At 40.5% G+C, this 22,987-nt stretch overlaps 1 protein-coding gene across 1 annotated transcript in view; it reads left to right on the forward strand.

Moving 5' to 3' along the window:
* Positions 1–452: 452 nt before the first annotated feature.
* TPK1 (thiamin pyrophosphokinase 1) overlaps positions 453–22,987 on the forward strand; it is a 303,096-nt gene continuing 280,561 nt past the window's right edge. Inside the window, exon 1 of the mRNA XM_058814272.1 lies at positions 453–752. Within this exon, the coding sequence (XP_058670255.1) occupies positions 710–752 (43 nt within the window). The 5' untranslated portion in view covers positions 453–709. The remainder of the gene's footprint in view (positions 753–22,987) is intronic.

Below are 22,987 nucleotides of genomic sequence, written 5' to 3' on the forward strand. Positions count from 1 at the left end.
CGAGGCCACGAGCACTCGTGGGACAGTTTTTATTTCCCTCCGGTTTCCATGGGCTGAAAGCCATTTCAGGACTTTCCCTCCGAGCCAAGCGCTCGGTATAGCGCCGCCGGTGCTCGCGGCTCTTCCCGGCCTCCCCAGAGCCGCTGTACCGGGATCCGCACTGCTCAGGTGCCCAGAGAGGCCAGGTACTGCTCCGCTAGCTCCCGGTCCCCTCCCTGCCGCTCCTGTCCCCGTCCCTGTCCCTTCCCGCTCCCGCCTCAGGCGCGCACCGGCGCTGTGGGGGCGGGGCCTTCCCTTAGTCCCGCCCCTTCATCGCAGGCCCATAGGCCCCCGCCGCTGCCAATCAACGTGTCCCGCCTTTCCTTCCCGCTGATGGCCGAGCAACGGATTGCGGCGGCCATCGATTCCCTTGGCTTGCCGTGCCGCCCCGGTGCCGAGCACGTTCCGGTCCCGGTCCCGGTCCCGGTCCCTGGTCCCTGGTCCCTGGTCCTGGCCGGGGGATGTAGGAGGACGCGCGGCCGAAGGTAGCCGGGCAGCGCCGCCGCCTGTCGCCTGCAAGGGCGGGCGCAGCCGCCGCCGCGGCCGTGTGGCTGTAGGCGTTCCCCGGGGACACCGGGAAGGGGCACGGCTGCTCCCCGCCTGCCCCCCCGCCGCCGGTCCCCTCCGGCTCTCCGTGCCTTTGGCGTGTGCCTGCCCGTGCCGCGGGGCCATGGAGCGCGCGTTCACGCCGCTGGAATGCCTCCTGCCCGCCGGTACGGTACCTCCCGCCCCAGCGCGCCCGGCAGCCCAGGCAGGCAGGGAGGCGAGCGGGGCGGCCGCGCCTCCCGCCCGAGCCGAGCCTGCCTCCGCCGAGCCCCCGAGCTGCGGAACAGCGCCGTGTGACCGCCCCGCCGTGTGTCCGCCCCGCTCAGGCTGAGTTTCGGGCTCAGTGCAGCGGTTTGGTACCGTGTTAACCCGCTCTGCAGTCCAAATTGTCATTTAAACCCCGAGCCCTCCGGGTTCAGTGGGTGCTTTCCGCTTTGCTGCCGCCTTTCCTCGGCTTGGCCGGGCAGAGCGCTGCGGTGTCGCCTGGCTGTCCCGCATCTCCTGGCTGTCCCCTAGGGCAGGGGGTCCCCGGCTTGGCATCTATCCCCCGAGTGCCTTTGGCTCCCCGCTCCTGCCCTGTGCTTTGCCTAGAGCCACCCTTGCACCCTGCCTTGCCCTTAAGTTCTGCACAGCAAAGCTTTCGGGGTTTCTTTGGCTTTCCCAAGCTATCCAACAGTATTGTGGTATTGGCACTATTCTTGAGACCCGAGAGGTGAGCTTTATTAATATGCATCATTAACCTTATTACGTGACTAAAGGATGGAGCGCCTGTACTAAGCACAGGCTTATCCAAGGGCTTGCACACAGTTTGGAATAGGCACCTCTTCTTCACTCCGTGTTTGCACAGTCTAATTCAGTTGGGTCCAATTTGTTGTTCAGTGACACAATTATAAACAGTAAATATTTTTTATCTTTTTATAACATGATTTTAAGGCTGTATAAAAATCTTTTTGGCACAGCAGCTGAATTCTGACTGACTCTGCTCTTTTCTACTCTGTTGTGGCACAGACACCAGCTGCTGCATTGAGGTAACTTGTTATTTATTTACTAGTAAGATCTGTAGGAAGGGCAGAGTTTAACAGAATGCATACTTTCAACAATTCAGTGCATTTTTACGGCTAGCATTTTAAGAGCATGTTTAAATTCATTCCACTATGATACATTTTTTTAAAGTCATGCTTCTCTCTGATTCTTCAAAACTTCAGAATATGGTCAGAACTGCTAACAGGTAAAGCTGCACTCAAGGTATTCTTGCCAGAAATGTGTATTTGACAGTGTGTGGATGTGGACTTTGAGACACACTGTTGCTTTGGGGGAAAGAGGGAATGACCATGTAGGTGAGATTTTAATGGGTGAACTTTGATTCATTGTGACATTATGCCCTCTGGCATACAATAAGTGATTATTAAGTATGTAATAAGGCCAAACAAAAAGCTGGCTTTAGTTGATAAGAGGACTGGAGGGCTTGCCCTGTGAGGACAGGCTGACAAAATTGGGCCTTTCAAGCTGGAGAAAAGGTTGCTGTGAGATTGTGTGGAGACCTCATAGCAAGTGTCCAGTATCTGAAGGGGCCTGTGGGGAAGCCAGAGAGGAACTCTCCATCCAGAGCTGTAGTGATAGGACAAGGAGTAATGGGCTCAAATTCAAAGAGGAGAAATTTAGGTTATAGATAGTAGGAAGAAATTCTTTACTGTGAGGGTGGTGAGACACTGGAACAGGTTGCTCAGAGAGGCTGTGGGTGCCCCAACCCTGACACTGTTCAAGACCAGCTTGGATAAGGCCTTGAGCAACCTGATTTAGTGGGTGGTGTCCCTATCCACGGCAGGGAAGATTGGAACTAGGTATTCTATAAGGTCCGTTCCAACCCGTTAACGTTTTATGATTCTATAAATTTGTCTCTGTGGAAGTACCAGCATTGCTGTTTGTATTATAAGCTAGTTGTCTTTGATAGACATTGCACAAGGCTAGGGCTACCATATGTCCTCAGTTTCCAGGACTTGCCTGTCTTTTTCTTTGGTTATGTCTGGTTGGATTTGAAGATTGGAGATGTTTGTTCAGTTTTCTTGTGACCCACGGCCTTCTCATACCAGAGGGTCCAGCTAGATGCTGGAAGCTTGATTCTCTGAAGAAAAGTCTGCTACTTGCCTACAGATCAGTTGGTTGTACAGGCTGTGCCTGTAAAATGCACAGTGGTTCTTCATCAGGACCCATGTCATCATTACAGACATTCATTAGCAACTGAATTAGCCTGCTCAAAAGTATTCAATGCTGAGCAGATTTATTTGGCAGTTCCACCGTTTAAACTCTGGTATCCCACTTGGGGAACTCAGAAATAAGGTTTTTAAAATTGGATAGCTACAATGAGCCTCCTTGATTTCTTCTGGAGAAAGTAGCTACCAGTAGTTCCTCCATCTGTTTGCTTCATTGGGATTGGTATTTAAGTGTCCAAATAGTATAAAGCTCATCAATGAAGAGCATGGCACTTCTTAGAAACTGAACATGAGCTTACAAACAAAACCCTTTTGAGGCCATTGAAGCACTCTGGGCCTTGCCCCTTTCCTTCAATACTATAAATAGTATTATGTATAGCAATATGCGACTGTGTTTATGGTGGGGAGACTGTGAAAGATTCATCAGCTATGTTTGAGAATTATTAATTATTTTGTTTCTCTTTTTAAAGTTGCTCAAAAATTACTCTTTTATTGATACAGGATAGAGTAAAACACTCCCAGGTTTTAGAATATTATAATATTAGATACCTGAAGTGGAATTTTAGGGCCGTGTAGGCCTTGGTAATTTTAGTCAGTGTAGTTAGAGTAAGTTCTTAGATTGTACATCTCTCTCTATCTCACCTGATTGATGTTCAAGTAGTAGATATTTGAGAACTGCTGTGCTAACTAGTATGCTCAGGGACTTTGAACATTATTCAGTCACACAGCTGGAGCACAGTTGAAAATCACCATACTACAGTTAGAACACCGTGCTGTGGACTTCAGAACTATGTTGATTTGCTTAACATAGTTCAGAATGGGTGACAAGATAGAATTTAAAGTGGGATTGAGTTGAAATTTATGTCTTGCACAGTGGAAAAAATATTTTCATTTCCTTTTGGAAGGAAACCTTTAAAAAGTCTCACAGAAGGTTCCACCACAGAGACCTGCACACTGTGTGAAAGGGTCAGACGGAAGCTTCACAGGCAAGGCTCTTGTAGAAGGCTCATAATGATGTCACACTACAGCCTGTGAGTTCATGACAAGAGTAGCTCTGTTTATCTGGAGCATCCTTTGACAGCCTTGACATTTCTCTCCTGCTGTTTGTACCCTTCTCTTGCACTGTCATTGCCTCCTGCTGCTTGTCCCACACTGTGCCGCAGGCACTTCTGCAGAGAGACAAGTGTTTCTAATTTATTATTTTAATACCATGAACTTTGGGAGCTGAGTGTGCCGTGCTTGTGGCTGCTTAACAGTGGAAGTACTGCAGCATCCTCTAATAAGGTTGTCCCTGAATACCACTTGAGATTTTGAGAAGGGCAGAGTGCCAGTTTCCCAGGCTGAGTTCTTTCACAGTGAACGTTTTACATTGCCTGCTGCATCATGGCCTGGATTCTTGCTCATCTCCAGATGTGATTAATCAATCCTTGCCTTGCACAGTCCTTAAAGTGTGGCTCAGTATTGGTTTTATCAAGTGGAGTGATGCAGAAGGAGGATATCTTCCTCAGTTTATAATGCAACAGCTCCCAATGTGAGTGTCTTGCTTTGTGGAGGTGGAGGGGCTGCAAAGAAGTGTCAAATCTTATTTGTCCCTCTGCTCTGTCCTGTGCCTCGCTGAGGGTATGTTGGAGCTGAGCTTGCTCTGAGTGACAGGGAGCCTGTGCTACCAGTGGAAGTTGGTTTCCCTGTCCCCACTTGTCCATGCCCTGAGTCAAATGCACTCCTGGACTCCACTGTGTTCAGTATCGGTGGTTAGGACGTGGTTTGCTCAGAGACGGGTGTGCTGCCTTTATCTCACTGAAGCAAGGTCATCTATAAGCCATGAGAGACAGATCCACAACATATAGGACAAAGACTGCTTCAGAATGATGGAGAAAATATATAGTCATCTCTTTGTGCAAAGGGACTATAAAATCCTGCATTGAATTTAAAGCCAAGAGAACAAGAGGAAGCAGCAATATGCTCTGAATGCTCTTCCATCATTCTGCAAGCTTGATTGTCTCTTGCTTTACTCTGTGTCTTCTGGAAATGTTACTGGCTGTAAACGAGTTACCTCTGAAAGGATTGTCACCATATCCCTTTTAAATGCCTGGAGCTTGAACTTTTTCCTTGATGTTCCCTTTTATCTGACACTAAGGATTCAAAGGTATTTTGTGAAACAGTGACATGCTGGCCATTCAGTGAATGACCTCCAGCCAGGTACACATGCCAATGAATGTTTAAATGTCCCTTTACTAGAGCTCTGCTTGGTATCTATAGTGCATTATCTTGCCACCTAATTCACAAAACTCTGTGATAGAAATCAAGACAGTCATGGGACTAGAAAATCAACCTGATGGTCTCTGTTAGTTTCTGAATATTAAAGGTGTGTGGAAAAGGTGTGGAGTCCCAAACTATTGGATAGCTCTACAATTTTGCAGGGTTTGTGCCACAGCTGTTGGGTCAGGCTAGTGAAGTTTTCAGGTGAATCAGGTCATTCAGAAGCTGTTACTGAATTCACTTAAACTGGAAAAGTGTTAACGGGGCTGTCAGTTCTTCTAAGAGTACTACTGGCATTCCTTAATGAAATTAGGAAGCACTTCCATATGGCTGTTACATTGTTCTGTCTTTTTAACTTAAATGCTTTCAAAATGCTTTTTTATTTTTCTGTCAATGTTGCTGACCCACTCTTATTCTTCATTTCATTTAAGTAGCAACACCCTTAATCTAGTCTAGTTACCTGAAACTCATTAGTTTGTTTTTGAAGTAGCTCTTAACATTCAGCTACTCAGACCCTGCTGCTTGCTAATCAGCTGTGCTGGGTCAGCATTTGTTCTGTAAGTATTTTTGTGTAGATTACTTACAGGTGCGCTTATGAGTGAAATATTACAGGCAGAATGGCATTTAAAAGACACATTCATTGTTAACCTCACTACTCTCTTTTAGATCTTTGCTTTCACTCATGGAAGGCTTTTGGAGTTATTTATTTATTATTTAATGCTTTCTGTGCGGGTGTGTTATTTGGCATGGGGTAACAAGGCATCTTAAACCATTTTAACAAGGCACATGTAACCATTGGAGCTAATAGGAAAATGAATAGATGTTTACTTATTTTTGACTTGGTTTTGTACACACACAGGGCCACCTTTTGAAACGTGTTGACTTCAGCTGCTGTTTATGTGGATGTTGGATTCTCATGTTCTGCAGTGTCTGCACTGATAGTTCCATATATTGCAGTCACGAATAGGGCATAGCTCTCTTTTGAGTGGGAATGTGATGGTGGAGGGGTCTGAGGTCATCTCAAAAAAACACAAAAAGCCAAAAAAGAAAAGAACAAATCAAAAGCTAAAACAAAATCCACCTCCAAAAGGACCACAAAGAAGCAGCCTAACAAAAAGAACCCCAAATTAACAAAAAATCTTCAAGACCTCATAGAGTATAAGAGCAATAATGATGTTACTGGAATTTCTGAGACAAAAACATTCATTACTGTTTGCCCAGATAGTAAAGCACCTGGATAAATTAAATTCCTTTTGGAAGGTCTTGTTATTTTCCATCAGCTGAGGCTTAAAGCTAGGAAATACACTAGCTGATCTCCTGTAGTCTTTTTTTTTTCTTCTTTTTTCTTATCTCTCTTCTTTTTTTTTTTTTTTTTTCCTTTTTATTCCTCCTGTGATATAAGGAGATGGGAAATCCACTTGTTCCAGTCATCAAATGTTCATGTTTCTTGTATCCAATTACATGTGTGCAGGACCACTGAAAGCCATTTAAACTTGTTAGTGTTACAGGAGCAAAATATTAATCTTAAGAAGGTACAGGTAGTCAAAGAGAATAGTGGACTTTCAGCTTTTGTTTCTCCTCTGCTGTATTCACTTGCATGTCTCTCATCAGTCCTTAAAACACTACAGCATTTTCACACCACCTTCAGCATTATGCTATATCTGAAATCTGTGTGTATACATATATATAAAAGTTAGTTATACTTTCTGGAAGTGGAAAACAGAAGAGGCTTTGTTTGTTTTTTAGCCTGTTTACAAAGCTCATCTAAGTTTGATTTAGGGAGAAATTGAATATGAAGCATAGAAATGAAGCACTCTATTTACTCAGGAGAAAACATAACACTGGTAGATTTCAGATTTTTCAAGATCCCAAATAACAAATCCCAGGCATCCTTGTGCATTTGCTTTAGGTTTGGGCATCCTGAGATATTAATCAAAGGTTAATCTTTGTAGAAAATAGCTGCATCAAGAATGAAATTTAAAATCAAAGTCTTAAAAAAAGCAAACTAAAAAAAACAAGTAAAGAAGCCACCTGAAAACAAGTTAAAGGATTAGAAGCTTCTTTTCATTAGTCAGTTCTCATCAGCTTTCATTTCTAATTAGTTTTAGGTTTGGATGTCAGCTCAGAGGTCAGGATCTTTAGGAACAACGCTGTTAACTTTGTCCGGGGAAATTACTAGTTACAAATGTAACCATTTTTTTTTTTTTCTGTGTGACATAAAAATAACCGCGCCAGTCTCAAAGTACCATTGTTGAAAAAGGAGGGGGGATGCTTGGCTCCCTCTGCCTTCCAACCAACCAAAAATCCCAGATTAGCAAATAAACCAACAAACCACAGAACCAACTCACAAATAAGGTCCCAACAGCCCAGTAGTAGATCTTATCCAGTACAAAATGTAGTAAATCAACAGGAGAGAACTCAGATATGTACAACTGCTTTTTGGTACAACACAGAGCATTTCCTATCTCTGATTTCTACACAGAGAGGGGAATTTGCAGTGTGTCCAGCAAGGTTAATTAATTTGATCTATAGCCAAATAATTTCAAGATGGAAAATAACTGAATATCAGTTGTCCCTTCCACCAGAGTATAGCTGAAATATAACCAGTTCTTCAGATTTTTGCCTTACATTTTTCTGTAAAATATAGCTGTGGTGAATTAGATGTGGGTGTATGGAAACAGGTTGTCCATTCCATTCAGGTCTGACCTTAAACATGAGGAATATGATTAACAGTGTTTGTGTAGTATTGTCTTTGCAAAATTAAAAAGAGAATTGAGAATTTAAAGTTTTACAGGAATGTTCTGTTAGTTAAATTTTACATAGAGAGCACACTTAGTAGCTTTTGGATTGCTTTAAATTAAATCTGTTGCTGTATATCCAACCGCAGGTTAAGCTGCTGGAAGGCTTTTCCTGTAATTTCCTAGCTTTGAATTTTATTTTGAATGGCAGTTGAATTTTCACAGTGCTAGTGCTGATTCTTTGTAGCTTATGTTGATGGATTGTCTGCCAGGCTTCCTCTCTGGCAGGACAGGAGCTGGAGGGATGCATGTGTTTATCAGGCCAATTGAAATAAATAGGAAGCTGGCCAGTGAATTCAGTAGGAGCAGAACCTGTACCCTCACCATTTATTTATTTATTCTGTAGTTGTGACTGGTGGTGTGGGTTCTGTTTGGCTTTATTTCTTGTTTTCTCTTGCTGTAGCTCTTTTTTTCTGGTCTATCCTTTACCCCAAATTATCTGGTCAGCACTGATACCGGGCAACACAGCAATAAGTGAATAGTTAAGAAGTATTTATATGTACAGTCTTTGACCAAATTGTTCAGTGTCTTTGGTGGTAAAAACTGTGTGTCTGACAGAAGCAAGTTGGCTTTACTGCCAAAGGAAAGTATGTTGATGTTACAAAACACTGGGAACTCGACTAGAAAAGCTTTGACTTCCATGACAGTATCAGCAAGGGTGTCTTTGGACTTGCTTGGTACAGGCACAGCAAAATGTATCAGGAAAGACATTCTTCCTTCTATTTCTTGTTTCTCTTTTTTCCACACAAACACAATTCACAACTATGTATTCTGTATAAGCACAGATGAAAGAGGAGAACTCAAGCGCCAGTATGGGTTGGGGGCCGACCTAGTAGAGAGCAGCTCTTCTGAGAAGGACCTGGGAGTCTTGGTGGATGACAGGTTGATGATGAGCCCTTGTGGCCAGGTGAGCCAATGGTTTTGTGGGGTGCATCAGGAAGAATGTGCCCGGCAGGTCAGGGGAGCTGATCCTGCCCCTCTACTCAGCCCCAGTGGTGCCACATCTGGAGTGCTGTGTCCAGTTCTGGGATCCACAGTACAAGAAAAACTACTACTATGGAACTACTTGTCCAGTGAAAGATGATCAGGGGTCTGAAATGTCTCTTAGGAAGAGAGACTGTGAGAGCTGGGCCTGTTTCATCTGAACAAGAAACTAAGAGGGGATCTTATTAATGCATATAAATGTCTCAAATTAGGGTGCCAAGAGAATGATGCTAGACTCTTTTCAGTGGCCCCCAGTGGCAGAACAAAGAGCAATGGCTATAAACTAAACCACAAGTAGCACCAGCTCAACATAAGAAAGGACTTCTTTACATTGAGGGTGGCAGAAACCTGGAACAGGCTTCCTGGAGAGGTTGTGGAGTCTCCCCTCTGGAGATCTTTAGATTGTGCCTGGATGAGTTCCTGTGTAACCTGCTCTAGATGACCCTCCCTTGGCAGGAGGCTTGGCCTAAATGATCTCCAGAAGTCCATTCCAACTTTAATGATTCTGTGGTTCAGCTTTCATAGAAGAAGGGCACTGATATGCCAATGAAATCTGTGTGTGAGATTTATTTACTTCTGTATTATAGCTAATTTAAGTGTGGCAAGCAAAGCACTGACCCGTAGACCAGAGCTAAGGCTAAAGGTCTGGTTTTTCAGGATGAGTTAAAAGGCAACTGCACCTACCTGGGCAGTTTTTCAGCAGGTGATGTGACTTAAATCACTCAAAACATTCCTGGGGTTGACATGTGTCACAGAGCAGCTGTGAAAATAGCATCAGTCTCCAGGTGCTCCATTTTGAGACTTTGTACTCTTGATGAAAGTTATGTATGGGGAAATCCTGGAGGCTGAAGTGAGGTTTGTACCAGGGAGTTTAAGCTGTGCATCAGTAATTCTTACAAGGCATCAAGATCTCTGTGTGCTTTAAATGTAACCGACAGCCACTAATGCAGATACTTTGATTCCGGCAACACTTTCATTTCAGGAAATTAGCGTTCTGCAAGCTGTAGAGGGTAAAGCACAGCCTTGTGAGTATAGCCTGTGTCCTCATATGGACATTGTTTCCCTGTTCAGTTTACAGATATGCTTAATAAGCATCTAAGCAGTGTTTTGCCATACTGTAAATCCAAAAGAGAAAACACGTTAGAGGGCAGCTTGAGAGTCAAGCAGCTAAAGATCTGCTGCTTGGACACTTGGAGTGCCAGACAAAGTGGTGCAGTGTCTTAGCTGCTGCAGATGCAGCAAAAATAGCTCTTGGGCAATGTGTGATCACCTAATTTCATAATGAGTCAACCTGGGCACAGTGGAGGTGATTAAGCTCTGATATGAAAGTGTTTGTCTCCATATTGCCATTTCCTACTACAAATGGAAAATTTGCCTTTCAAGTTTCCTAAAAAAGAGCATGATTTATTCTTAAAAAAAAAACACAGCAAGAAAGAAGGAAAGGGGACATTACTGAGGAAACATTTGTTAAGGGCAAGTTAATGTTTGGCTTTCTGGACTCTGCACAGCAGTGTTCTTGAAATGTACAGCCACAAGACTTTGCCTCAAACTGATGTAATGACTCTGCTGTCATGAGACCCCCTCTGGAGTACTGTGTCCAGCTCTGGTGACCCCAGAATGAGGACATGGATCTGCTGGAGGGTCATACAGATGATCAAGGCGTTGGAACACCTCCCCTGTGAGAACAGGCTGAGAGCCCTGGGATTGTACAGCCTGGAGCAGAAAAGTCTCTGGGCAGACCTCAGAGCAACCTCTAAGCTTTCCAGTACTTCTAGGGGCCCTACAAGAGAGCTGGTGAGGGACTTCTGCCAAGGACATGTAATAGGACAAGGGGGAATGCGTTCAATGTGAAAGAGAGTAAGTTTAGATCACGTTTGAGGAGGAACCTCTTGACTGTGACAGTGGTGAGGCACTGGAATACGATGCCCAGAAAAGTTGTGGGTGCCCCATCCCTGGAAGTGTTCAAGGCTAGGTTGGATGAGGTCCTGAGTAACCTGGTCTAGTGGAATGTGTCCCTGCCCATTTCAGGGGGGCTGGAACTAGGTGATCTTTAAGGTCCTTCCAACCTCAACCCTTCTATGATTCTATGATATAATTTTCATTGTAGATTGGTTTTATCTTCAATTCTGTCTTTTTGAGATGCTGGTGTGTTCCTGCTGTTATCAAGAGTGCTTTCCTATTAGCTCTGCTTTCTTTGCACAGAATCCACTGTGAGAGTGACATTTAGTACTGTATGCACAGGCTTTGAGCCTTTCTAATGACTTTGGTAACTATGAACAGAGGCTTTAAATGGTCATTTTGTAGCTGTGGGAAAGAAAATCACTGATAGCAGATGTTCTTCCTTGAACTGACTTGTTGGTAGGGTTTTGCTTGGAAACTATATGTCTTAGTTCTCTGTGCCTCTGTTTGCATTACTGTTCTTATGTATTGGTGAATAGTAATGCTGCTGCTGTATTTACCTGATTAATAGTAGCAGGTTTTGTCACTTGACCTTGGGGGAGAGTTTCTTATTTTGTTTTAATATGCTGTCCTGTCATAAGATCAAAAGTTAAAGAGTTTTGTTGGCGCAAAAATTTAAGTCAGTAGGAAGTTTGATCTGCTGTGTAATGTTTTTACTGTGTTTCTGTGACCATGTTTGTCTTTTATTTGTTTCTCCTCGCACCCACAACTGCCATAGTTGTGTTGACAAAGCCCCAGATGTACACCCAGTTACACAGAAAGCAGTTGCTGCTTGGGAGGAGCAATAGCAGTGCTAGACAAAAGAACAAAAAGATTCCTTTCCTTCAGTGTATATAACACTCCATGAGAAGGTTTTTTTAAAAGCAACATGGACAGAGTGTTTTGTAACATGGACATGCTTGGCGTGTCTCCTTTCGCTGCAGCAGGCTGTCTTCCCTGCTGATGAAGTGTGAAGGGTGTGTGAAATTATCTGTCAGTGTCTGGCGTCCCCAGAGAGGACAGGGAGTGATGAGAGCTGGGTTGTGGCCTTGGGTACCACTCGGTGGCGATGGCCATATGGTGTGGGACAGGGGGCACTTCCAAGGGGGTCACAGCAGATGTTTTGATGGCATGCTTGTTGCCAGAAGCTTTGTGTCAGCCAGCTCCAGTAAGGGGGGGTTAGAGCTGTCCCAGGGGTGCACTTAAGGAGGAATGCTCATTAGGTAACACAGTGTAATCTGTTATTTGCATTGGAGTCAGCTGTATTTTGTCAGGCAGACAAAGGTATTTGTGAGATGCAGAGGTTGGACATAGGAGCCAAACAAATTCATACCTGAGTCAGGTACTGATCTTTTACATGGGAAAGAATAGCCAACCATTTGAATACTCACCTGGAGGAACACTGATATAGAATTTGCCTTAATTGCAACTCAGCTTGAAACCAGGATGAGTTTCAGGCTATCCTTTATACAAAAGGCTAAACTAGATTGTCAGAGTGATCCTTTCTGGCCCCTTAGTCTATAAAAACACTTGGCCTGCCAGAGACTTGTTTTCCTTTCTCTTTAAGTAGAATGGACAGACTTGTGAGGAAAGAGAGAAATGGTTATATCTGAGAATGGGTATGTCCTGCAGTATGAAGTGGCTAGTCATGTGAAACAAAGGAGGTGTTGGAGAATAAGGAGCAAATTTCAGAGCTCTTGCAATGCAATTCAGAAATTTAGAGGATGGTACTTCTTCCTTATGTCTTGAGTAAATTGCATTTCTCAAATGGAAAAAAAAAAAAACCCGAAACACCCAAAAACCCTGTAATATTTTGGTATTGTTCCTAAGTATCAAGAAGAAGTTACTGCAGTAAGATTTTACTACACACTGTGCTGAATTTACTGTTGGTTACCGTGAGCTATCAAAAGCTTTGAAATTATTTCCATAGAATCTATTCTTATTTATCTATAAATATTATAATTGTGAATCCCACAAGGAGAAAAAAAAAAGCTTGGATTTAGACAGTGAAATGAATAGTTATGCTAAACTTATATAACATTATGCACAACTATTCTGTTTCTTGCTGGATTTACATTTCTTGAATACATTTGCTGAAATAAATAGCCGGTTTCCTTTGGGAGCAGAGTTGGAACTGAATAAATGTAAGGCCTCCAAATATTAACAAAGAGGCCGAACTCTAAACCAGTGTAGTTATGCAGCCCATATAATGTAAATTAGAACAGTAGAGAGGAAATCTAAAGTTAATGCATAGGAAGAGATAGTAATATTATGTGAGAGTTTATAAACTTCTAGTTTTGTAATCTTGTCCTTTGCTGTTTAGTCTTTGCTTCTCTTCTTTTCCCCAAGCAGCAAATACATATGGAAAATGTACATTTTATGATACAAATACTAGGTAAAAAGAATTTTGTGATTTACTTGAGAGAAGGAGCCATGAAAAGAGGAGAATTTAGGAAGGAGATCCTACTGTTCTATTCAGTGGAAGAACCTTTGCAGCTCACAGTGTATCTGCACAGAATTGTCCTATTCAGTTTCCCCAAGAGCATACATAACAGACCTTGGAAATATGCACCAATTATATTGCAGTTGGGTAAGAAGTGAATTTCAGTTATAGCAATGATGGCTTGAGTTAGATATTTGGGGAAAAACATGTAAGTAGCAGGAGGAAGCACTGAAATACATTATTTGAGAGGATGAAGTCCCTGTTGCTAGGAGTCTTTCCTTTTTCAAGGGTACACGGAGAAGAATGAAGTAAAATCAGAAAGAGAACTGAGGCTACCTAGGGGTAGAAGAATAAACCAAATGTACAAAACTTCAGTGTACAAAACTGTAGAAGATTGAGATGGGAATTTAAGAATCACATCTGTAGAGTCAGAGGCAGTTACCTGTGTGCATGTTGGTCTCAGAAGGGAGGACAGGCCATCTCTGCACACATTCTCACTCAGGTGATCAGACTGCCTTCACCTGGGCTGCTCAGGCCAGCAGGATTTGTTCTTGTGGTCTATAGGGCTCATCCTGCAAATTAATGATGCTTTCTTCTGCAGTACAATAATAACATTTCTTTTTAGCTCAATCACAGATGGTGTCAAAAGTTGACAAATATATGAAAAGAGGTATGAGGAGTGTAAGCTCTGTAAGTTCTGAAATATGGAGGGAAAACTGGGTGTAGAAATTGCTATGAGTTTTCCAGATGGTGAAATCTGCCTCTGTAATTTCATTTGATCTGTTTCCATATTGCTGATAATAAGCACTTGAATTTGTAGAGGTTTCAGAGGGATTACCTTGGAAAAAACCCTGAACATTTTCAAATTCTCGTATATTATTAGTTTTTACAGATGATCTTTCATATTGATGAGAAACATAAGTGTGTTCTATAGCCTGTGATGAATTTTCCAGGAATATGCTTTCTCTTTCTCTCCAAAAGAGACTATAAATTTTCAAAAAGAAAGCTTCTTTCAGATAATAGATCCTAATTTTTTTTTCAAAAGCTCCAATTATGTGTTTCCAAGGGTAAAAATCAGCAAGAGAATGTATCTGCAAAGAGTTTTTCTATCGTTTAATTTACTTCATAGTGAAAGAGTTAATATATTTAGTTTTCATGCATATCACTCTTGAGAAAAATTCTGCTGTCACTGTAGTTTCTGTAGTCATTATCTCCAGTGAGAAAGTGTGTCTCAAGTCACAGGATTTCTGTTGAGTTGAGGTACATCAGTTATGGAATGTCTGCATCGTGTTCATCTGCTGCATTGGCAGATGGCTGAGGTGAACATCTACCCTCTCTTCAGCTTTAAAAATCAGAATTGGTGGCAGCTTTGTCAAAACATGTCAGCATTTGAGGGGTGGTGTGCAACAAACCACTGGCTCCACAACACATTCTTGGCACACAAACTGGGGCTTTGAAACAAGCTACATTCTTACTATACAGCTGGGGGTTTTGGTGGGAGTTTTTTTGTTAGTTGTGTTTTTTAGTTGTTATATACATAAAGTTTGAGCTACTAACCTGCAGCAGTTAGGGGAAGGGTGTGACACTGAAATGTTTTCATTGATACCTCACATCATGAGATGTGTGCTTTGCTTACATTGCGATTTTTGCGTAACCCTTTAATTTGTTTTGGTAGCCCTGCATAGGTCTGTGAAATGACTGTACTTAGTAACTCATAGCAACTGCTTCAGAGGAATTAAGTGCTTGCAGATCACGAGGGGAGAGCAGGAGGCTGGGGAAGACTATTTCCTGGACTGTTATGTCCTAAGTTCCTGGATAGTTTGAAGTCCCCTAGGGAAGGAAAGAGGGGTAGCAGTAGTGCTGGTTTTTCTGCTACTCTCTCACAGTAGGCTGTGATCATAGATGGCACAGAAAATAATATCATAAAACTGAGGGAAGGAATGAAGCAAGATGCAGGAAAAAATATGAGTAATCTCTAATGACATGATGATTTGGATTAACTTGGTAGATGCCAAAAGCCATTTCTTTTTATTAAGAAAAGACAACATCCTGCCTGAGAGGACAAAGATGACATTTTGTTCTTTAGGGGCATAAAACTAGTTTTCCTGATTATTCCTGACATCTTTTCGTTCATGCTATGGGCTTCCTTAGAGGTTAGAAGCAAATAACCAATCTCTTGTGAGAGTGAAAAAGAAATGGAATGTGTTAAAGGATTGAAATGTACTCACATTGGCACCAAATCCTAAAATGATGGTGTTGGAATTCCAGAATAAGATGATGGGGAACAGCATGAGATACTTAGAGTATGTTACAAGGCAGACACAGTAAACTTCTCTGAATGTAATACAGAAAAGTCTCTATTAAGAAGACATTTACATGCACCTAATACTTCTGAAGTTTAGGTTTAACTAGAAGGGTGGACTTTAAATGTATTATTGCTCTATTTTTTCACACCCTCAAGTCCTCACAGGACATCTGTGGTAGAGGAGGTAGATAACAAAACAATATTCCTGTCTTGAATGCTTTAAAATCTCATCTTGCAGAGAGCAGCCTCCTGTCTGAGCCTGGCTCTTCATGGTGTCTGCTCTACATGGAGGTGCCCAGAGCCTGTGCAGAGGCACAGCTTATACAGCACTGACAGCCAAAAAAGAGCAGCTAAAATAGCACAGGTATGGAAGAGGTATTTTGCAGATCATAACACATATATAGAAATTCAAAAGATAGCTGAAACACTATATGTTGTTCTACAAACCTGGTAATTCATTTCCATTTTTGATATCCTAGTGCTTTACCACATTTTGTATGTATTAGAGAGGGTTTGTTCTGACACTACAGATGTTCATTCAAGTTCAGTGTTTCTCAGCTATTAAGTACAAAGTTGTCATTTTTTCCTTCATAACCATGAAATTTATTTTTTGCCTTAAATATTAATATTGCTGGTTATTCCACTTTTGTGCAATGGTCCCTGGAAAAGGCTTTTTTATGCTGCACAAACAGTTACATTTTGTCAGTTTTTTCATTTCCAATTATCATGAACCTGAAGGTACATAGGTTTCTTTCCCAAGTCCTATGATGCATAATACTGGGTAAGCTTTTAACCTTGTTTTGCCTTAGTTCCTCATCAACAAATTGGAGGCAATTATACTTTCTGAAATGTTGAAAAGTTCTGAAGTTTAGCCAATAGTAAGGGCACTTTTTTTCCTTTCTTTTAATGTTCATGTTAATTGTGGGTTCTAATATAATACTGTTTGCTTAGAACCTAAAGGACATTCCTTAAATCCTTGCAGAAAGGATGTCATTGCTATTTCTTAGATTAAAGCCTCTGCTGCTGACAGTTTGAATGCCATCATCAGAAACAAAGCAAATACAGTTGAACAGATGTGGTATAAAAAATATACTGGTCCTACCAAGAGGTTTATTTGGCTTGTTTTTCTGAGATAGTCTGTTCATAACGTTGCTGATTTGACTGCTGTTTTCAGTTCATGATACAGCAAATTACAAAATCTGTGACAAAATCACAGAAAAAAAGTATTTTTAGGAAAGACCATTCAGAATATTATTATATTTAGGAGCTAAATTAAGAGTTCTGTCCTTTCAGAGGTAATCTCACCATTGTGGAAATGCAGCTGACTGCTGATGGGCCTCTGGCATTTCATGACAATATTTATATAAACCGAGAGCAAGCTCTGCTTTTTTCAGCAAAGCAAAGAGAAGAGATTCATTTGGTTTGGGGATTATACCACCAGCCCATCACACAGTGCTAAATGTGATGTGTCTTTTCAAGTGACCTTTATCTTAACTTTAATATTTCATAGCATCTTTGGGGAAGCTGTTTTATCTGATTCTTTCATGTGTGAAAATTTACTTTACCATCCTTTAGCACCTTTTATGCTGTTTCAATAGATATTTATGTTTCTACATTAATAATAGTGTTATGAACAGACCTGACTTTTTGGGTATTTAAAATGCTTTTACAATATTAGAACAGTACTTATACCATTTGTGTGATGAAAAATTCTGTCAATCACGAGTAAAGATGGGATCAAAGATGCTGAGATTAGAAATCCTTTTTTGAAAGTCATGAGTTTTAAATAATAAGTACTTTTCTTATTAAGCGTTCAGTTGCAGGAACAGCACCTGTAGCCTCTTTTGAAGGTTCAGATTCCCAGTCCTTTCAGAATGAGGCACTGTAGGTGGAAATAATTGGAAAATAACCTTGAAGGTTTCTGTGCCTATTTGAGTGTGAATGGATGGATGTCAGACCTAATTAGGCCTACTGAGAAAAACATAAATGTCAATCGTTTTTTACCAAATGCATCCAGCTTCTTTTGAGATTGTGAATGGGGTCCAGTGAGCATACAGCCTGCTTTATGTCACCTTTCTGTCTAAGGTCTTTAATTTTGTCCCCTGTGATAGATGGCATTTGATTTTTCTTGAAAACAAAGTCAAAGAACTTGAAAGTAGACATTGCCACTCCAGTGCTTGCTTAGCTGATGTGTCCACTTATAACTTAACTAATGCAGAGCATTCAATGAAAATGGTCCTTTTTTACCTCCCAGTGCTCCATAGGATTTAACTAAATCACAAAGCTGTGTTTCTTTTGTTGGAAACTTGATAATCCCTCCAGTGCCTTGTTTAACCTATTTTTTTATTCTATAGCTATGATTTTATCAAATCCTTTTAGAAGTATGAAATGCATTTCTGTTTTCAGCCATGATTGTATGTAAAAGGATCTTTTCCCCTTAGTTACCTTAGGGTGCACCTATTGTGCACACTGGTATTAATCTTCTTGGTAAGTGAGTTACTGTGGTGTTGCTGGGTCATCATTAAATATGTACTGTCCTTCAAATCTTTTCTCTCTGAGTGGGTTCTTAAGAAATATTTCCAAAATTCCAGCTGTGTGCTCTTGTAATTTGCTAGAAATAAATAAGTTTCCCTGGGGAATCCCTTAAGAGCATACTAGGAATAAAAATGATATTGTCTAGAAGTGGCATCACTCAGTCTGTAGAGTCTCTGATTGTGCTGGCAAGGAAAGAATGCACCTTTTAAATTTGTTTGGGGAATCTGGAGAGAACTGGCAGTTTGATATTATGCACATGAGAAAGTTTTATTAAAAGGCATGAGCCCCACTGGGTAAGTAAACTTTTACAAATCCCTTTATGGACTCTATTTTGTTATGTGAAAGCAGCTTCCTCCATTCATCTTAAATATGTCCCTAAGCAAAAGAACTAAAAAAAAAAAAATCCCAACTAAAGTAAAACTATTGGGAGATGAAGGAAGAGTATCATGTAGCTTTTTTTCCAAATATAATTAAGTTGTTGAAAATCATACCTTCCAGATATCTATTCAGCATTTTCTTGGAGACAGTCCCTTACTGGGACTGGACAGGTGATGGGTAAGTCTTTAATTTTTCAGTGCTAGCATTCAAATCATCGAAATCGGAAGAAAAATCATAAAAGGTCCTATTTTGGCCCCAATTTGAATAATAGACTGAAATTTTGGTAACTGTTCGCATGGCTTGTCACTAGAAAACTTAAGATTTGAGGAGCTGACTCCCTGCTTTCAGTGTCTCACTTCCTAGAGATCAGGCAGTCCTTGGAACTAAGTTCTGTGCCTTGCAGTTCTCAAGATTCAACAAACATGTGGCCAGTGCTTGTAGCACTACATGGTCTGGAGATTCCCCTGTTCATTGTGCTTCTGCCACTAGAGTTTGGCAGTGATTTGTATGTGATTGTGATTCAGATTAGCAAAGTAATCGCCACACTTCTGAGGGCTGAGACTTTACTTTTTGCAGATGTGGTCATTGAGAATAAGTGTATAGGCTGGCTAATACACTTACTCATACCGAGTGTGTATAGGCTGGCTAATTGGAATTAAAAGGGTAATTACTGGGAAAATGCTTATTCCTTTTCTCTTGAGAACACACTGTTCAACAAAGTCATTATTAAGCAGTTATATATTATACAACAGTACAGGTTTGCTTGATGCTATGTGGACAATGCCCTAAGTTTTTCAAAGGCTAAATTAGCAAGGGATGTTTCTGGATAACAGGAGAGGGTTTTGTTATCTGTTTGCACTTCTTGCATGTTCTGCAGTTAGGGAACGTTGCTTTTAGGATGCTCTTTTATTACTTTCTTTGTTGTTGCTGTCCTTATTTCTGAAAATTTCCCAAAGTTATTTCATATTATCCCATTATACTTTTTTGAGCATGAGGGATGCATTATTAAGACAGACTAGCAAACAGTATTTAAAAGGAATTAAAACCTGTATTTGGATTGAAATATGTCCTGAAATATGAGGCCTCTAGGATAGGGGAAATTAATCTGTAGACTAGTTCTTATAATAAAGAATTCACATGCTAGTTCCAAGACAACAGCTAGGGTATTTGTAGTACAAACTATGAAAAAGAGCAAAGGGAAGCAGCAAGGGAAGGTGTGGTGTCTCTGGTCAGCACCATGCTTAGTAAATATGGCATGCAAACCCTTAATTGCCAGTCCATGCCTGTGGAATTGTGGCATCTGGTGAATCTGAGAGGGTTTTAAGAATAATATGTAGTGAACTGTTGACAACAGTGGGATGTTTTCGTTAAAAGCATTGAAAATTCAAATGTTGCTCATAGGTCTTTTAGGCTGAAATCGTTGCAGGACATCCATGCACAAAGACATGAACAAGATGTCAGTACTGACAGAGAGGAGCCAGCAGCAGAGGGTAAGGACAGCATCATCCTCGGATAATGATGCCAGTAGTGGGATGGTTCAAAACAGTGGCAGGAGAGGGGTCATCAGAGGGCCTTCAGACTTTTGAAAGTGAATAAGCAGTAAAGAAAAAAACAAGGAGATCTTTGGAAAGCAAAATAAAAAATGGGGACAGATATATGAAAGATGGTGAGAGACTTCCATAAGGAACATGTTGGCATTGTTAACTGGAGTCTTGAAACCATTCAATTCTGAATCAAGGGGGAGTAAAGTGTTAGTATGCAGTCCCACCTGGTGATGGCACAGTAAGAAAGACTGTTTACTGCTTACAATGTCTTTAAGTCTAAATCCCCTTTTGTTTTATCAGGTTATGTGAATTGAACAGAAATGTGTAAGCAGAATTGGACTTGGCATCTGTCACGTTTCTGTAGTGTCAGAGAAATATTTTGTGAAACAATACAAGCTAATAGCTATAGATTTCATTTGCTCCATTGTTGCATGTGCCTGCAACATTCCTTGGAGAAGAATCTTCCCTTTAAGCATTACAGATTCTTCAGAATGATTACCTGCATAGCACAGCTTACTGCTTTTTCAGTACTCACTCTGTTTGCAATTACACCCATGCCTTTTAGTTTTGTTTCTGGTGCCCATAAAATCTCTTTCTAGTCTTAAAAAATAGCAGATCAATCTATGCCTCAAAGGAGGATGGATCTTTCAGATTTTTAGCATGTGCAAAAATGATAAACTAACAGACTGTTCAGGTTCTTTATAGGTGCTGTGGCTGTGGACAGATTGTTTGGATTTTGAGCCTGTGAACTCTTTAGGCCTTTTAATTTGTTCAATTTTATTTTCATATTCATATCTAAATTTTCATTTCACTTTTAATTAGTTTCATTATATTTGATGGCAAAATGTTGCTTTATGTTCACTGTTAATAGTCTAATTGTTTCTCTTGCCTTAAGTAATATCTCGTTAACTTTATAACCCATCTTTTACACATCATCTACAGAATTAATTTCCCATGTATGTAGTTGTATTGTCTGCAGCATCTTTCCAAAAACTTCCTCAATTAGCATTTTTATTGTTGTATTGGTTTCTTGCCTGTAAGAATTAAGCTGAGAAGCCTGTTGATAAAATTTAGTATCACAAGTTCATGGTCTTTCCAGACCTTTTTATTAAAAAATCTGGGTAATTCCCTGTCGGTGAAAGAGCTAAGCATTTATGTAGGTCTTTAAAAAAAAATCCCCAAACAACAACATAGCAAAAAGCCAAAAACTCCAACTGCCATGCAACAAATGAGCGCTGTTTTCTAAATTGAAATTAAAATGTCAATAAACTTTTGATGTGTGCAAACAACAGATGTGATTGGTAGTTTTACAGGAGAACTGGTGAGTGTAGTGATTGTTTCCCTTAAGAGAGTATTTTATAGCCCCTCTCTGTTGGTTACATTCATCAGAAAGAATTAGTCTGTGTAGACTGGAAACGGGTGCTGCAAGCTCGTATGGTGTAGCTTTTAAAATACTCTTTAATATTTCCTTCCTTTCACTGAAATTATATTGCAGAAATATAATAAAGTTATGATAGGCTTCCTCATCAGCTTTGGCCATCTTCCTTTAACATCTTTAATGAGAGTATTGTTTTCTTCTGTGTGTGTGTGTGTGTGCAAAACACACTGTAGATTGTGACATGCTCTTTGGTTTTCACATTGTGTTAGCAGTGAGGACACCTTGGATATGGGAAGACGAGAGACTCTTCTTGGTAGGTGCAGCGCTTCTGCACGGGGTCTAGTTCTGCCAGGAAAATTGTGTTGTTGAGACATTTATTCACTACACTTTAAGCTCTTTGTTGCAAGTTATTTTGGGAGGGATGAAGCACTGAAAAGTCAAGTTATTAGTCACAGGTGTGGGTAAAGTAAAAATAAAAAATTCCATTGAAAATGGAGCTTAGTGGAAATCTGGGGCTAAAAATACAACACTTTTTTTTTTTTTTGAGGAAAAAACCAAACAAACCTCCAAAAAATGGTGGTTCCCTGTCACCCAGTAGATTCAAAGGAGCAGATTGCCTGCTCCTGTGGAGTTCTAGAAGATCAGGTCTGCCCCACTCCTAAAAGAAAGCTGCTGTACTCACTATGTGTCATTTTCAGAAGAGTAAGGTTAGATAAGCACCTATGTTCACAGATAATTTGTGCCTTTACTGTACATCTGGAGTTGAGAGAAGAATTATTTGTCCTGGAAAAATAGTCAAATCTTTAAAAGATGTCTTTGTCCTAAACTGGAATAAGAAGTTGAATTCTCAGAGATAGTCCTAAATTATAGTTGAGATCGAGCAAAGCATTTTCATTAAAATGATATATTTATATTTTATTATTTTTTTAAATTTCAAATGTGACTGTTCAAGTTCATGCTTTAAGAGTACTTTCCTTTTCAGTGAAATATCTCACTTGGAGAATTAGGAGTTAGGATATTTGAACAGCTTCAGAGATTTTGAAAGCAAATGTGTTTATCAAACCTCATCTTTCCTGTGAGCAGTTTTACTAATGACTATTCTGAGACAAAAAGATGAAGGTGTTTTCTCAAAAATTGTCCCAGTTTGCCCTATCCTGCTGCATGTTTTTTCTTCTGTAAACTCTGATTTTATCATTCCACATGATAAATGTGTTTCTTACAGAAATATTTTAATTCCAATGTTCTTTAAATTTAATGTCTGCTTGTATTTTTTGTAAGATAACAAAATCATGACAGTCAAGGAGACTACTTTGATAAATAATACAATTCTTGCATAAAATCTAAGCAGTAGTTTATACCTACACTTCAAAAAGGAAGGCGGAACAAGGTGAAGTAATTTAGATAGGCATACTTTTTCTATTAATTTTCATATGTTTGCTGAACAGTCCTGGCATACAGAAGATTATTGTGCATTGTAAATACATTATGGGGAATCTTAAGATGGAAGTGATTCTTTCTATATATATAAAATCTATTTTTTACTAATTAAGGTGTGTCTAGTTACAGATTGTCACCTGATACACCTTGGTATTTTCTTATTTATTTTGCTATTGTTGTGCCCACTTGTGCT

Source organism: Ammospiza caudacuta, chromosome 1 (assembly GCF_027887145.1).
Source record: "Ammospiza caudacuta isolate bAmmCau1 chromosome 1, bAmmCau1.pri, whole genome shotgun sequence".
NCBI classification, from domain to species: domain Eukaryota; kingdom Metazoa; phylum Chordata; class Aves; order Passeriformes; family Passerellidae; genus Ammospiza; species Ammospiza caudacuta.